Source organism: Mus caroli, chromosome 5, assembly GCF_900094665.2.
Source record: "Mus caroli chromosome 5, CAROLI_EIJ_v1.1, whole genome shotgun sequence".
Taxonomy (NCBI): domain Eukaryota; kingdom Metazoa; phylum Chordata; class Mammalia; order Rodentia; family Muridae; genus Mus; species Mus caroli.
In genome coordinates this window covers 100,064,090-100,080,245 of record NC_034574.1, presented here as the reverse complement: position 1 = coordinate 100,080,245, position 16,156 = coordinate 100,064,090, and the positions used below count along the sequence as shown (strand labels likewise).

The window sequence follows — 16,156 nt, the reverse complement described above, 5'->3', positions numbered from 1 at the left end:
CTTCTTCTTCTTCTTCTTCTTCTTCTTCTTCTTTTCTTCTGTTTTTCAGACTAGAAGAAATTAGGCAATTCATCCCAGAGTTCTTTAAGATGTTTGGGTTGTTCTCCTCACATTCTGAGGGGCTCTGATACCATCCTGCTTTTGCTGGGTTTTGGTTGTCTGCGTGGTCCCTTCTGCCATGTTTGCTTAGGTGGAGACAGGGAGAGAAAGGCCTCTGGGGATTGGGTTAGCCTGAGCTCACGGGACTCTTTGTGCCTGCCAATTTTTCTTTTTAATTTCTTAACCATGGTGTGAATCCTCCTTTGCCAAATGGCTCTGGGGCTTTGCCTGGGACCTCTGTGCCAGAGGCAGAGATGCATCTTGGCCAGACATGGCCACACACTGAAGAAGGAGCCATTTCCACGGAAAGTGCACGCTAAGCTTCTTAGAAATCATTCTTTGGTTGTCTGAGCCAGGCCTCGACACTCAGACCATCTGGGAAACTCTGGACCCAAGCATCAGTATCTGTTTCATACATCTTCTCATTTCATAAGCTTAAAAATATTCTGGTTCATCTGAGACATGTATTTATTGATCTTTATACATATTGAGCAAAGCTTTTGCATATTTGGGAGCTTTAAGAAGTCTGTGTCTTAGGACTAACTACAAAACAGGCAAAGAGTCACCAGCTCTGGGAGGACAGCTGCTGGTCTTTGGGCACTGGTGTGGTGCTCTGGGATAGGGACAGCCTCTGCTGCCGCTTGCTTTAGAGGGAGTCTGTGACACTGTGGTTTGCAGGTGCCTCCTGTCCTCCCTGTCACATACCGCTGTGTTCAGGGAGTGCTGCAGTCTGGATGCACTCTGCTCCTTTTAGATTGTGTCTTGTTTCCAGTAGTTATCAATCTGTTTACTTCTAGATGAAGACAGTGACTCCAGAGTGTGCTATGTGTCTAAACTACCAAGGGACACGTTGTTTCGCTGTAGCTGTGGTTGACATCACAGTTCATTTAGTGCTTTGATTTGGGGCCATGCTGATTCCAAGTCTAAAAGTGGCCCGGTATGCAGGAATAGCTCCTAACAGTCAGTATAGCTAATGTTTTTGTATTTTGCTGCAAATTAGCTAGCTTAAACTCCTTTGCACATAGCAACTTCTTCAGCCTCTTTTTAATCTTTGGGGTTATATATTCATTTATTGATTGGCTACAGTGAATCAATAGTGTGGCTGCCTGCAACATACTGACAACAATATTCAACTCCAGATGTTTCTTTTTGTCTGTTTCAGAAACTAAGACAGGCACACTCAATAGTTAACAAGTGCTATGATTATATGCACATGTGAAAACTATAAGTAGAAAAATATGCCTTGTGGCATCAAGAAATGGAGAATATATTCTATTAACATTTAGAGGGTGTTTGTCATGAGCTAAAGCATGGGTTTTGAAAGATAAGGAAACTCAGTACCTTCTTTATCCATAACTTGGTTACTGTAGTAAATGCTACTGGTTCTAGACTGGCCCTAGAATAGAAGATAGTGATTCCTCATGATCAAAGCAGACCAGCAGCCACGGCGAGATGTAAAGTAGTTAGCGTTTGTGCGATGGCTCAGGTGATTGCATAGACTCAGATGTGTGTGGGAGCCATCGGAGGCCAGAGAGGCACTGAGACCTCTGGAGCTGCAGCTACAGGGAGTTGAGAACTATGGGTGCTCGCAACCAAACTCAGGTCCTCTATAAGAGCAGTGAGTGCTCCTCACCATGGAGCAGCTCCTCTAGAGCCCTAGAGCCTCTGTTTTCTTTTGACAGGGGCTTTATACTGTCACTGTTTATTCTGTCTGATCTCTGGGCTTCCTTTCTTTGGAAATTTCCTTTGTGCTAGTAGCTGGAAGGAGGAAGTGAGCTCGCTCCCCTTGGCAGCCCCTCTCTTGACTTTCAGCACTTTGTGTGTGTGTGTGTGTGGCAGAGCTGACCTAACTTTGTAGAGATTGGAAGTTACCTGGGAGAGAAGAAAGTCCTTTCTGTGAAGCCCCCCCCCCCCAATGAAAAAACTCACCCATAAATATCCTGTTATGTCATGTCAGCTTAGGTTTAAAGGATAAGGAATCCCTGAGGAAAGGTAGTTTTATTCCTGTGTTTGGGGTAAAAGAAAGTGTTCTGTTTACTTCTGTTCTATTCTTAGTGGGCGAGCCATGTTGTAGTTGTGATTGCTGGAACTGATCATCCCACGAAGCCGCCAGGTAGTAAAACAGTGACCGGTTATCAGCAGCATTTAGCTCAACCTTGTATGACTTGTGGTCTTGGTTTGGGCAGTGAGTTGTGAAGAAGTGTCCTATGCTCCTCAGAATGGCCTGGGGAAACCAGCACTGAACTCTTCTACTTTGTGTGGTCTCCTAGGTTACCCTGCATCTGAACCCCATTGCCTCCGTGCACACTCATCACAAGCCTGTTGTGTTCCTGCTCAACTCCCCACAGCCCCTGGTGTGGCATGTGAAGACAGAGAGACTGGCTGCTGGTGTCCCCAGACTCTTCCTGGTAAGTGTTCAACACTCCTCTCTAAAAATGATCCTGGTGCAGGGTTATGATGACTCTGGTTTTGTTTTGCGAGACATTGCGTTTCTTGAGACAATATCTTGCTATCTAGATGAGACTGGCTTCACTTAGTTCTCCTGTCTCAGTGCCCTGAATGCTAGGATTACAATTGTGTATAGCATGCCCAGATTGCAAAGGGTTTGAAAAAAGACTTCTTTTCATTAAAATGATACCAAAGTGTGTTGCATTTTTATTTGCACGTGGGGCAGGGGAAGATGTTTGCATGGTGTAGAAAAGAATTCACAGGAAGCAGATGCCACCCACATGTCTTCTGTGGAGGCAGAGTCGGGTCTCACTTGCACAGAGGTGCAGGACCTGCTGTCATACTCTTGTGGCCTTCCCACTGGTGCTCCCTCCTACCTCATGGTATTAAGAGCACTGTCAAAGCTGTAAATAGGTTCTGGGTGTGTGGTCTCTGACCACAGAATAAATACACACGAGCCCATTGCTATTTGTATATAACAAACCTAATTTCTGAGGGACTGTCTGCTGTCAGTGACACAGTGAGCTCCAAGCATGAAATCATTTGTATTTTATTTAAAATAAAAAAAGAAAGAAAGAAAAGGAAAAAAAAAAAGCTGGAGACGAGCTCTTGCAAGAATGGTCCAAATATTACCTACTATTTGTAAATCATATCCTTCGGCGTTTGCCAGAACCTTTGGGTTTGCTAGCTGTGGGGAAACAGATGGGTTGTTTGGACGAAATGTTTGGGGTGTGATATCATGTCTGATGAGAAGCAGCTCGCAGCTCGCAGCTGACCTCTCAGTCAGTTGTGATGGCTTTGTGAAGGCTGCCTGTTGTCCTTGCTGCAGAGCCTCAGGCTCCTGAAATGTAGCCTGTAAGCAGCCCCCCCCCCCCAGTCAGTTTTGACACTCTAGGGACTTCTCATTTGCATTTGAAAAACACTTTTAACCAATTGAAGGTATCTACCAACTAAAGTAAGGATCCATATAACTGGTAGTAGAAAAACTGTAAACTAGAAGAGATAGGGAGGTTTTATTTGTAGTAAAATGCTAATTATTAAATACACGTGGAAGAAATGATGGAGTCAGAATATTGTTTTGCAATTATAACAGTGAAAGTTGATCAGACATGAATCTTCAACAGATGTTAGGAAGAGGAGAGATTTGGAGGGACAATATATTCAGATATTCTCTAGATATGTTTCCACAAATTACTTATTAATCAGGGAAGAAAAGAGCGACTCTAGATAGTAAAGAACCCTCAGCAGGGCTTTAAGCAAGTGATCAGAGTTAATGACACCGCCCTGGGGCAGATAGATGTCGTATGTCTGTAAATGAGAAAGAATGAAGCATCCCTCATGTCTTAGTCAGGGTCACTTGCTGTGATGAAGCACCATGACCAAAGCAATGTGGGGAGGGTTTATTTCACTCACAGCTCTCTAAAGCAGTTCACCACCCAAACCAACAAGGAACATCGAGGCAGGAGCTGATGCAGAGGCCATGGAGGGTATTGCTTACTGGCTTGCTCCCCATGGCTTGCTCAATCTAATTTTTTTTCCCAAAAAGGTATTTCTTTTTATTTATTTATTTTTTATTAGATATTTTCTTTATATAAAATTCAAATGTTATTCTGAAAGTTCCCTATACCCTCCCTCCGCCCTGCTCCCCTACCCACCCACTCCCGCTTCTTGGCCCTGGCGTTCCCCTGTACTGGGGCATATAAAGTTTGCAATACCAAGGGGCCTCTCTTCCCAGTGATGGCCGACTAGGCCATCTTCTGCTACATATGCAGCTAGAGATACAGCTCTGGGGATACTGGTTAGTTCATATTGTTGTTCCACCTATAGGGTTGCAGACTCCTTCAGCTCCTTGGGTGCTTTCTCTAGCTTCCCCATTGGGGGCCCTGTGTTCCATCTTATAGATGACTGTGAGCATCCACTTCTGTATTTGCCAGGCAGTGGTATAGCGAGACAGCTATAACAGGGTCCCTTCAGCAAAATCTTGTTGGCATATGCAATACTGTCTGGGTTTGGTGGCTTCAATCTGCTTTCTTATAGAGCCCAGGACCACAGCCCAGAGATAACATCAACCACAATGGGCTGGTCCTTCCCCCATCAATCACTAATTAAGAAAATGACCAACAGCTGGATCTGATGGAGGCATTGTCTCAATTGAGGTTCCCTTCTCTCAGATGTCTCTAGCTTGAGTCAGGTTGACATAAAACTAGCCAGCACACCTTATGTAGCAATCCTTCTAGAAATGAATGTAGCCTGGATCTAATTGTGAGGAAACATTGGGCTGAACCAAATGGAGCAACATCCTATAGAACTATCTAGTTCTCTAAAAAGTGAATCATACTGGGTTGGAGAGATGGCTCCAAGGTTAAGAACACTGGTTGCTGTTCATTCCCAGTGCCCATGTGGTGGCTCACAACCATCTTTAACTCCAGTACCAGGGGTTCTGGTGCCTTCTTCTGGCCTCCATGTGTATGGCAATCATACATATAAAATAACTCATTAAGAAAATAGTTACACAAAAGCACATATACAGAATCTAATCAATAGTATATTTTATATGTGATACAGTATATATATATATATATATATATATATTATATGTATATATGTGATACAGTATAAGATAGAAAAGAGAAGAGGAGGGAAGAGGAAGAAGAGAAAGAAGAGGAAGGAGAAGAGGAAGAAGAGAAAGAAGAGGAAGGAGAAGAGGAAGAAGAGAAAGAGGAAGAAGAAGGAAGAGAAGAAGGAGGAGGAGGAGAAGGAGAAAAAGGAAGAAGAAGAAGAAGAAGAGGAAGAAGAAGAAGAAGAAGTAGTTGTATTATCTGGGGGTGAGGAAGACTAAAGGCAGGCAATGGACAGGAGTTGTGAAAGAAGACATAGAGTTGATCGTTTCTCTAGTTCTACTGGAGTATTTGGTTTTGATGGTGTGTGAGTACATCAATATAGACTGGATAGTGAAAGCATAAGGTCCTGTGTGAAGCCGTGTGAGGCTCCACAGCTTTAGAACTGCTACCCAAACCCTATGGAAGTTGTTCCACATGTGTAGACTTTGTGTTTAGTTAATTTCACTGTGCAATTTTTTTTAACTTGCAAGGTTTTTCCTTATAATAAAGTATATAATTTTTTAAAAACTATGCTTTTAAAGTGAATTGTGAAAGGCTAAGAAAGGCTGGGGACTACCCTAGCCTGAAGATGACTAAAAACCATGTGATCTCACTGCACCATGGGTCAGGGAACAGCAGGTGTAATTAGAACTCAGCCTGCTGACTCAAGTACCAACACTGGCTTCTTGCCTTTGAAAGCTGCACTGTTGTCTAAGAGACTGGCTTTCTTCCAAAGCAGGCTTAGTGGTAAGGGGTAAACAATTTAGAAAAAAAAAAAAAAAGACCATGTTTAGACAGAAAGTAGAAAGACCATGTTAAAAAGCTGTGGCTCTAGTTAGAGAATACTAGAGTCTTTTGTAGAATATTTACCATTCTGCTGTAAAATTTTTAACTTTAAAATGAAGCATTTAACATCTTTATCATCTATTTTATATAAATGTATATATATACATATATATTACATATGTAAGGTGAAAGTTATTAAAAGTTTAAATTGCAAATACAATTGGGATATTGAAAATGTCTTTATTTTATTTTCCATGTTACATGGGCACACATGTCATGGGAAGCATGTGGTGATAGGCAGGTACTTTGTGGGAGTTCTTCCAGTTTGCTCCTTCCACTGTGTGGTCATGGGGATTGTCTTAGTTAGGGTTTTACTGCTGTGAAGAGATACCATGACCAAGGCTACTCTTGTAAGGACAACATTTACTAGGGGTTGGCTTACAGGTTCAGTGGTTCAGTCCATTATCAAGTCAGGAATATGGCAGCGTCCAGGCAGGCATGGTGCAGGAGGAGCTGAGAGTTCTACATCTTCATCTGAAGGCTGCTAGCAGAATACTGGCTTCCAGGCAGCTAGGGTGAGGGTCTTAAAGCCCACACCCACAGTGACACACCCACCCCAACAAGGCCACACCTTCTAATAGTGCTACTCTTTGGGCTGATCATAGGAATCTACTAGGGTCATCAGGTGTGGTGGCACGTGCTGTTGCTCACTGAGCCAGCTCACCAGCCTTAGTTGTGCCTTTTTGTGGAGACAAGCTCTCACTGAATGTACTGTGTAGACCAGGATGGCCTTGAATTTACACAGAGATCTGATGTTCTCTTCCTTCTGAGTACTGAGACTGAAGGCCGGTCCCACTGTGACTGACTACTCTTTTTTTACATTTAAAGGACAGAACAGTGATGATTAGGGGCTGCTAATCTTATTCATTTGACTGCGTCCTCAGTACCTAATCTCTTTGTTTTCCCTCCTGGTAACTGTTTTCTGTAGAATCTACTCTGCGGCACATCTACTAAGGTGCCTTACTAAGGTAGGGAGGCAACTGTGTAGTCACACCAGCTATGATTGGTGATGGTAAGATCAAGACTCTTCTAAAGTCAAGTGGGTCTGTGTACTGCAGCCCAGTGCTCTAGGAACTACCTAGGGATGAATGTCTTGTAAGTACACACACACACACACACACACACACACATGCTGAGTTTGGTGGCACAAACCTGTATTCTCAGCTACTGCAGAGGCTAAGGCAGGAGAATTCCAAGTTGAAGGCCTCCCTAGGCTATTTAGTAAAGACAGAGGTGTTTTTGGCAATTTAGGCTCTTTCTCAAAATTTTTAAAATGTGAAAGAGGGCCTTTGATTAGGTAGAGCATTTACCTAGCGTGCATGAAGCCCTGTGTTCTATTGCCAGAACCAAAGCAAACAAACCAACAAACAGACAAACAAAAATATTTAAATCTAATTGTGATTAGCACCTTTTGGGCCCAGGGGGAAGTCTGGAAAGAAGTGACCACCCCAGGAGTCAGGATAACAGCAGGTGTCTTGAGCAGATCCTCTTTCTAGACAGCTGTGGTCCAAGCAGTAATTAGGCAGATTCATCTCCTTAAACCTGACTTTCCCCAGCTGTAATGTGTGAATAACAACAGTCCCACAGCACAAAAAGAAGAATCTTGATGTGAGGAAAGTGCTCATAAAATGTTGAGTGCAGCACCCACCACTAAGTTCCCCTGCGTTTGCTATTTCTGCTGTCACTATGAGAACAATGATATTAAATTAACATTTGTAATTGTGAGTAACTGTTGGCTGGCTGCAGATTTAAAGTCCCCACTTCTCTGGGCTGTGGGTTCCACGAAGAGCGCCAGCCACACTCATTGTGCTTTGCTTATTGCTGTTGGAGTCTTTCTTCAGCTCACCGCTCTGTGGGATTTAGGGGAAGTTATCTTTGTTGTTATTTATTTACTTGATGAGCTGTAAGAACTGCGTCTTGACCATTAGTTGAAAATACACTAATGAAGAAGACAAATTTTATATACAACTTAGCATCAACCTTATTTGGAGTTAATCCCATATAAGGACATTGCAGGGCAAGTGATAGGCCCAGAATGCGAGGCGGAGGGAGGCAACTGTGGGAGAGATCCCGGGACACCCAAGCTCCACCTCCTTCAGGCTTTGTCTGTCTGTCTACACTCTCTCTATGGCCTGGGTAGTCAGCAGATACCTGTTGCTCCGTCAAATCACGACGCCACAGGTGGTTTGAGATGTCTCAAAAGCCTGGCAACTCCCCCTCTTCCCCAAGACCTGACAAGCATTCATGTGCCTCATCCACAGCACAGTCTTGTGATGGCTGAAGACCAGGTGTTCTATTTGTCCATCCGTGGAGTTTGTTCATCCATGGAGTGATTCTCCAAGCACTTCAGTAGGCCTGTAGACTCCTGTGAAGCTGAGCCCTAAGATTACCCAGTGAGCCAACTGCTTCAGACCAAGGATGGTCTCTTGACCCTCAGTCCAGGATGCATGCCTCATGCCCTTCTGACACGGAATGGTGAAGGAGTCACATGACTATCTCCAAGCTGTCCTTTGTGGAAGTGATACTTTAGTGGTTGCTAATATTTCTTAAGTAGGATGATAAGAAAAGTTTGTGGGTTGGTGAGATGGCTCAGCGGGTAAGAGCATTGACTGCTCTTCCGAAGGTCCTGAGTTCAAATCCCAACAACCACATGGTGGCTCACAACCACCCGTAATGAGATCTTCTGGTGTGTCTGAAGACAGATACAATGTACTTATGTATAATAATAAATAAATCTTAAAAAAAAAAAGAAAAGTTTGGATAATGCCATCTACCCGTGAATGTAAATCATGGTTTTAACTGCCTGAAGCTTGCATAGTTAGAAATTATTACTCAAAATGTCTTAGCTGCTGATACTTAAAATATAAAATATATTTATTTTATCATTACACTATCTTTAGAGGCATCTGCCTTTAGTCAGCTCATCATTTCTAAGTCTACAGCACAAACAAGAATGCCAGGCACAGAGGGGCAGGGGAATTTACTTTCCTTTGCAAATGCAGTTGCTTTGTCTGATTTTTCTGGTCACCTAGCAACGGGGAATGGATAAAGTGTTTCAAGATGCATCTCAAGTCACACATGTGCACATGCATGATGGCCTGACAATATTTCCTGGGTGGACCAGAGAATATTCATTAGATGAAGATTGTCCCTGGGTACAATCAGAAAGAAAAACCACCCTGCCTTCAGGGATGGAGATGCAGCTTAGTGGTAGAGCACTTGCTTTGTACCGATGAAGGTCTGAGTTTGATCCCCAACACTGAATGTCACTGGGTGTGGTGGCCTCAAAGAGGCCTCAATATACTGTTGTCCCAGGCCTCATAGAGGTAGAAGAGGAGGGATCAGAAGTTAAGGTCCCCTGGGGTACATGAGACCTTACTCAAAGTGTGTTTGTTTGTGTGCTTGAATGTTTTCACACTATAATTTGAATAAACATTTTTTTTCCGAGGACAAGACACAGATGACCAGAAAGGGGAGGGGGGGGAATGCTGAACATTACAGAACATGAGGGAAAATCCACCAATCACAGTGCTGACCACCTATGTGACAAAACAGAGAGAATATAACAAGATTGTCAGGATATAGAGAAATCGAAAGATTCATACTTTGCTGGTGGGAATATAACAGTCCTCCATACCCAAGGTTCCTGCCCACAAATGTCCAAAACAAAGTTCCTTGTAACAACAAACAACCACAGAAACAACCCAGACGTCCATCACCTGATAGGTAAGAGCAATGCAAGAGCCACACTATCTTTTGACTGTGAAGTTTCATGGGATACAAAAGGCTGCATATTATATGGTTCTGTTTGCCTGAAATTCCCAGGTTACGATCTATAGAGACTGGAAGCCATGGCCAGGGGCATGTGGGAGATGGGAGGGTGTGGACTCACTACTGACAACTGTGTGAGGTTTCGTAGAAGACAACTGTAGAGGAAGTGTGTAGTGGTGAGCATAGAACATGCTGATAATATATTAAAAGCATTGAACTGAAAAAATGTGATAACTCTGGTATATTACTTAAAGCCTATATCGCTGGTACGTCATCCCTAAAACTGTTAGGAAAAAAACCTGCTGCAGTATTCTTTGCAGGGATCAGTGCAAGAGCTGGGGGTGTTGCTCTGTGGTAGAGGGGTGATTTGGTGTATGTACAGCCCTGGGTTCCGAGCACAGCCGGACTGACAGTGTCACTCAGTGAACAGGACTCAGGCAGTGCTGGGAGCTGAGCATGTACCCTGAGCATGGACTCAGGTGCTAAACTACAGTCTCCGCTCCAAACTAGATTTCCTAAAATCTAGCATATTTTTACGTTACTCCTTGTCCCTAACTGTGGTGGGTTTTTTTGTTTGTTTGTTTTCATCTTGTGGGCCAACAAGGTGGCTCAGCGGGTTAAAGACACCTGATATACAAGGATTTGCATGGAATTTGATCCCTAAAACTCACAGAAGGTGGGTGGCAAGAGCTAAGGCCACAGAGTTGGCCTCTGACCTTCATACATGTGTCTTGCCCTACTAATGATTATTATTCTGTTGTTGTAAGTGATTATTGTGCTATTAAATGTCACTTATATTATAAATATTCTACATATCATTATAATTACTATTAGTAGGGTCATTTAAAACCCCACTTTTATATTATATATAAATATTATATATGATACATACATATTATACACACATACATATATATATATATATATATATATATATATATAAAACATAATTATTAATGTTAGGGTCATTTCAAGCCTTGCTTTGTATGCCAAACCCAAGCTCTTTTCCCCCTTCAAGCTCATAATCTAACATAAGAAATTTTCAAGATGAGAGCCTGGCAGCCTCATTTTGTGATATGTTCCTGAAATCCCAGCACTTTGGAGGCAGAAGTAAAAAGATCCAGAATTCCTGGCCAGGCTGTGTCATTGTGAGCTCTTGTCTTTAAAAGTAAAATAATAAAATAACAATAACAACAATAATAAATTTAAATGAGAAAGAGAGAGACAGACAGGTACAGACATACAGGCCCTAGTGACTGATTCTTAACAGCATAAAGTGTCTGGTCTGGCCTATCCATTTTAGAGTTAGCTGTTTTGTAGTCTACTTAAAGCGGGAAATGAGGATGCCTAAGACTAGGAAAGTCTGGGAAGAAGCGGCTGCTTCCAGTGTTATACTCTGTGGGGTTTCTGTCCTGTGATTTCTTTTTTCCCAGCCATTTTATCATTAAAATCAGGAAAGAAAAATGTGGATATCTTTGGCAGCCAGATGGGGATAGGACAGGGCAGATGTTGGTCTCACAGCACAGTGACCAGGGTTTGACATATAAAAATGCAGGTTTCTAGTTCAAGTTGAGTTTCAGATAAATAAATTTGCTTAAGTATGCCTGTGCAATATTTTAGACATAATTACACTAACAAAATCCATACATTCTTTAGCTAAAGTTCAAGTTTAACTTGGTGTCCTGTATTTTTTTCTGGTAGCCCAGGTTTTTGTTTTTGTTTTAATCTCCCCAGCATGGGTTCTAGTTAGCATGGTTGTGCTACCCGGGGCTCAGTTCCCCCATCACAGATAAAAGCTTTGGATTAAGCTGGTCTTCCGAGTTCCCTCAAGTTTTTTAACTCTGATGCTTTGATAATACGGCTGCTAGATAACTATATCCTAATTTAATTGGAAACAGAAGATAGCAATATGAACCCTGCCCTCCTCAGCAAATCTGAGTAAATACCAAGGCATGGCAGTTGGAATAAGTGAGGAAAACCGAACTTTATTCTTTGGCTTTGGCTTAAAAACAAATCAAAACTTAATCCTAATGAAAAATGTAAATTAATACCAGGAACACACTGAATATTTAAAAAACAGCTCTGCGTGTCCAAAGAAGGGGGAAGGGTGACTGAAAAATCCTTATTGCCAAAATCTGGCTTATTCCTTTTCCTTAAACTGGAGGGGGTGGGGAGGCCAAGTATTTTGGACCTCTGCCACCAAACCACAGGCAGTTCAATGATTTGCACTGCATTTTGGATGCCTGACAAGACTCGGTGAAAACAAGTGCTATTTGTTTTCCTGTGCCTAGTATTTAACTGGAAATCAAAAGGCTAAATTTCCAATCAGTTGTTAAGCAGCCCCAGATGTGAGCTCAGGGCTGCACTGGGGGGAGTCAGCCTAATACGGGGCATGCGCCACCTAACAGGACATGCGCAGCTGTTACCTTTCCAAGCCAAGCAATGTGTAACCGAGGGTTAGTGTGTCCAAAAATGCTCTGGGAATAACTCAGTCAAGCTTGCATGTGAAGGAGGGAACTTAAAAATAAACAAATTGAAAAAACTCCTGGGTTCTATGGTTTTGCATTAAAAAACAAAATCTTTCTAACATCCTTTGGCAGCTCTGCCCCATACTTGAGAGCCCACAAAGTTAGCAAACCTATGATGTCCTACGTATGAACTGTTCACCGATTCAGCATCCGTTTTTTTCTGCCCGAGTGTTTGAGGAAAAATGACCCAGGGATTGACAGGGAAGGGTGAGTCACCTACGTTCAGAAGATTTTCTATCACTCGCTCGCAGAGTTGAGGTTCAGTGTAAAAATGTACTGTTGTTTAGATCCCAGAAGTTGGAGAAAATGAGACTTGCCCTCTTGCCTGTGCAGACAAGGTAGCAGCTTCCAGGAGGTGGACTCTGAGGAGCATGTAGGCAGATGGCTTAGGGAACTGTAAACAAACGAAGCTTCCCACCAGGCTAGAGGTGTCACCCCTGTGTCCTAGGGACCTGACTGCACCATTCAGTGAAGTCTTTCCCCAAATAAATTCTCTCTTGAAGGCAGATTAAATAAACACTTCCAGATTCGTGGTGGTTCTTTTCTGTATCTCTGGCCGAATGACTCATTGTGTCCCGAAGAGATTCCAAGTGGTTGTGTACCATGCGTTTCTTCTCAAGAGGCCGCTTATCTGTTGGTTTTGTGGCTTGTCCCTCAGAGATGTAATTATATGGGGACTGAGCCTTTCAGGAGCTGGGGTCAGTCAACTACCATATTTCCTAGAATTGAGTTTCTGCCCCTTTGTGGTAAGAGAGCCTCTCCTAAATGTCACTGTGGCATTTAGAACATTGGAGAGAGTCCAGTTTCAGCTGGTAAACCTGGTCCAGAGAGGGCTTGTAGAAGCTTTTGTCCTGACAGGTTAGGGAGGGTGGTGACTGCAGCATAGATGAGTGGCCCAGAGCCCTGGTTTGCCCTCTTGTAGTTTCCTAAGCAAGACATCCTGTCCAGGAGGACTCACCCAGTGTGGACTTTTCCTGGCTCTGCTTGGTGTGTTGTGTCATGTCTGTGTGTAGGCACAGCCCCAGCCCAGTGAAGGCCTCACTTTCATTCAACAAATTGAGGTTAAACAAACTCGAGTACTCTGAAGGAAGATTGGTTTTCCTTGCACAGTCCAAGGAGGTCCTTTAGAGCTCTGGAATAAAGCTAATCTGGTGACCTAATGCATTTGCCCTTCCCAGGCACAGGCACTTGTGTCAAAGGTTAATCTCTGGGGCTGTGGGTAACATAGTGGACAACCTCCGGAGAGCTATTTGGTAAGAAAAAAAAAATGAGTGTTTTGCTAAGGGAAGTTACAGAATGTTTTATTTTCATATAATGAGAGGAGGGGAAAAACTCTCCCAGGAGGCTCTGGGATGCTGATGTGAAACCTTTAGGCTGTGCCTGGGTGCAGATGGTGATGTTGTGGGGCAGCTCCCAAAGCTTCCTCACAGCCCGTTTCAGGGAACGGCTGCAGCATGGCTCAGCTCCTTTCTGGGTACACACAAACTGTCCACTTTGCTTGAGACAATGTAGGTTTTGCATCTCCGATCCTTGTCATCTAGTCTTCTGGCTTAGAAATCATTTTATCATGGGATAGAATCTGTATCTTAATCTCTGCTTTTGCCATTACTCCTGGGTGGTTAGGAGTCCCTGATGCAGATCAGGGTTAGGGTTAGGGTTAGGGTTATGAACTGTTAGTGATCCCGTGGTGGACGTGGCCGGCAGGGTGCCCTTTGGATTGTGAGTGACAACCCAAGCCGGGGCTCATGCACCTGCCACCTCTGGCTACAGCCCACAGAGATGATAGCTCACTTGCTCTCTCTTGCCCCTTTATCTTTATCTTTTGAGAAAGGTTGGCATTGCTTTCATCTGTGAACACAGGCAGAAGAAATCCCTTTCTAGACGTTTGGATAAGAAGGCTCAGCTTCTGCTCCACTGAGCAACAAACTGTGGGCAATGAACGTCAAGGTCTGTCTTGAACCCCTCGTGATGTGTTTGGAGGCCATGCATGCATGAGTGTAGTTAATAAAAATGAAAGAGTGTGTATCGGGGGCTGAATGCTTCAAAGTACTTAGATACATTACTCCCTTTGTAATCTCTGTAACAAGTCTGTCATGTAGGTGCCATTGCTATTATTATCATAAAATAATATTTTATGATAATAAAATATTGGTTGTATGATGCAGTTCTTAAAGATAAATTTCACGTAGGTATCGTTTATCATTACTTTAGATGAGGAAATGAGACAGAGAGGTCGACACTTGTGTGGACCAACTGTCGCTGAATGGTAGTTATAACACATAAAGGGGCAGGAGCTTGACTGAGTATGTGCAACAGCATCCCAGAATACTGAACTGGGGGCCGTGTTGGGGAAAGAAAGCCACACTGCCGGGCCTGAAGGGAAAACAGTGCTGTCATTGGTAACTCCCTTGTCTAGCATGGGGCCACAAATGGCTATCCCAAGATTAAGGCCTCAGAATGGAACTTCAGAGCAAACTGGGACACCAGGTAAGCAAAGGCCTCATTTTAATAATGCCTGTTGTAAATGACCTGGGAACTGAGGTATAGGCCCTGCAGCATTCCACTCAGCCAAGGGTTTGGCAATTGTTTCTTTGACCCCTTCCCCAAGTACAGTTTTCCTCTGGGCTCCTGGTTGGACTGTTTTTGGATCAGCTCCACAGGCTGCCTTGCTTAATTAGCACACATATACCCTTAGCACCTCAGGGACCATTTCATCACTGAGCTTAAATGTGCTTAGTTCAACTTTCTTAGCTTTGGCAGAGGACACTGTCCTGGTTGTCTGGTGAGACTGTTGATTATAAACTAGAAAACTGGGGGAAAGGGGCATAAAACTCCAACTTGGAAGTTCCCAAAGGACACCAGCCAGTGTGCCTGGCTTACGGCCCCTTCTCCAATGCTTCTCCCCAAGGAGATGTCCTTTAGGCTCTCTATTCCTTAACCATTCTTGGGTTTGGTTGCCCAGTGGGCCAGAACGTACAGCCCATTTCTCCCAGGGCTTGTAGCAGCAATTCACTGAAACTGTATCAGCCAGAGTTTCGGAGACGTAGACCTGACAGGGGATTTACAGAAGGAGAGCTATTGCAAGGAACTAGCTTGCACCATGGTGGAGACAGGCAAGGACTGTACTCTCCCCTTTTTGCATCTCTCAAACCTTGTATAAATATCCGACCCAACCTTGGCAGACCTGTGGGCAGACTCCCTCACCCGAGAAAGGTGGCCTTTGCAGGATCCCATGTGGAAGGGGCATGGTTTCGGGGAGCCGGGCAGTTTTGATCTGTGCTTATTCTTCGCTACACTGTATGATACAGCATTTCATTTAATGGCTCAGAGCTCCTTCCTTCAGTTGTCAAACATAAAGACACAGACTCCACATAGGATCTATTTAGCAAGAATTCATGTCCAGGCGGTGTGACTGTTTTCCTCCCAGTGTTGAGCTGCTATGGGGCCTGGGGTTGGAGGAGCTTGGCCCTACCACACAGGGACTGCCTGTTCAGTGCCTGACAGGGGCTCTCGGTTCTGTCCTCAGCCCTGCTGCCTACCCTGGGGCCTGGGGAGGTCCTCCAATTTCTTGGAACTGTTATTTCCTGTCATGTAAGAGATTACCAGCATGAACGGGAAGATCTCTATAAAGGGCATTCGAAGATCCTATCTGCTGTCTGGCTTTTGTAAAATTCATTGCATGTCCTTGAACTTGGCTTGACACATTGGATGTAAAGGAAAAAATAGCCATCCATAGTGAGAGGTTCCTAGAAGTATAAATGGAGGGCCTGTACAGCTTGAGGGGCGTGGTAGGTCAACAAGCCAACAGTGCCTCCTCAAGATTCCCCCAGGTGACCCTCCTCCTCCTCACCCTCTTCCTTCTCC

The 16,156-nt window shown here is 43.8% G+C and overlaps 1 protein-coding gene across 1 annotated transcript in view; it reads left to right on the top strand.

Annotated features, from left to right (window-relative positions):
- The window catches only part of Tgfbr3 (transforming growth factor beta receptor 3), a 180,037-nt gene that overhangs the window by 107,144 nt on the left and 56,737 nt on the right, over positions 1–16,156 (top strand). The window contains exon 4 of the mRNA XM_021163025.2: positions 2,370–2,507. Coding sequence (XP_021018684.1) covers positions 2,370–2,507 — 138 coding nt within the window. The remainder of the gene's footprint in view (positions 1–2,369; positions 2,508–16,156) is intronic.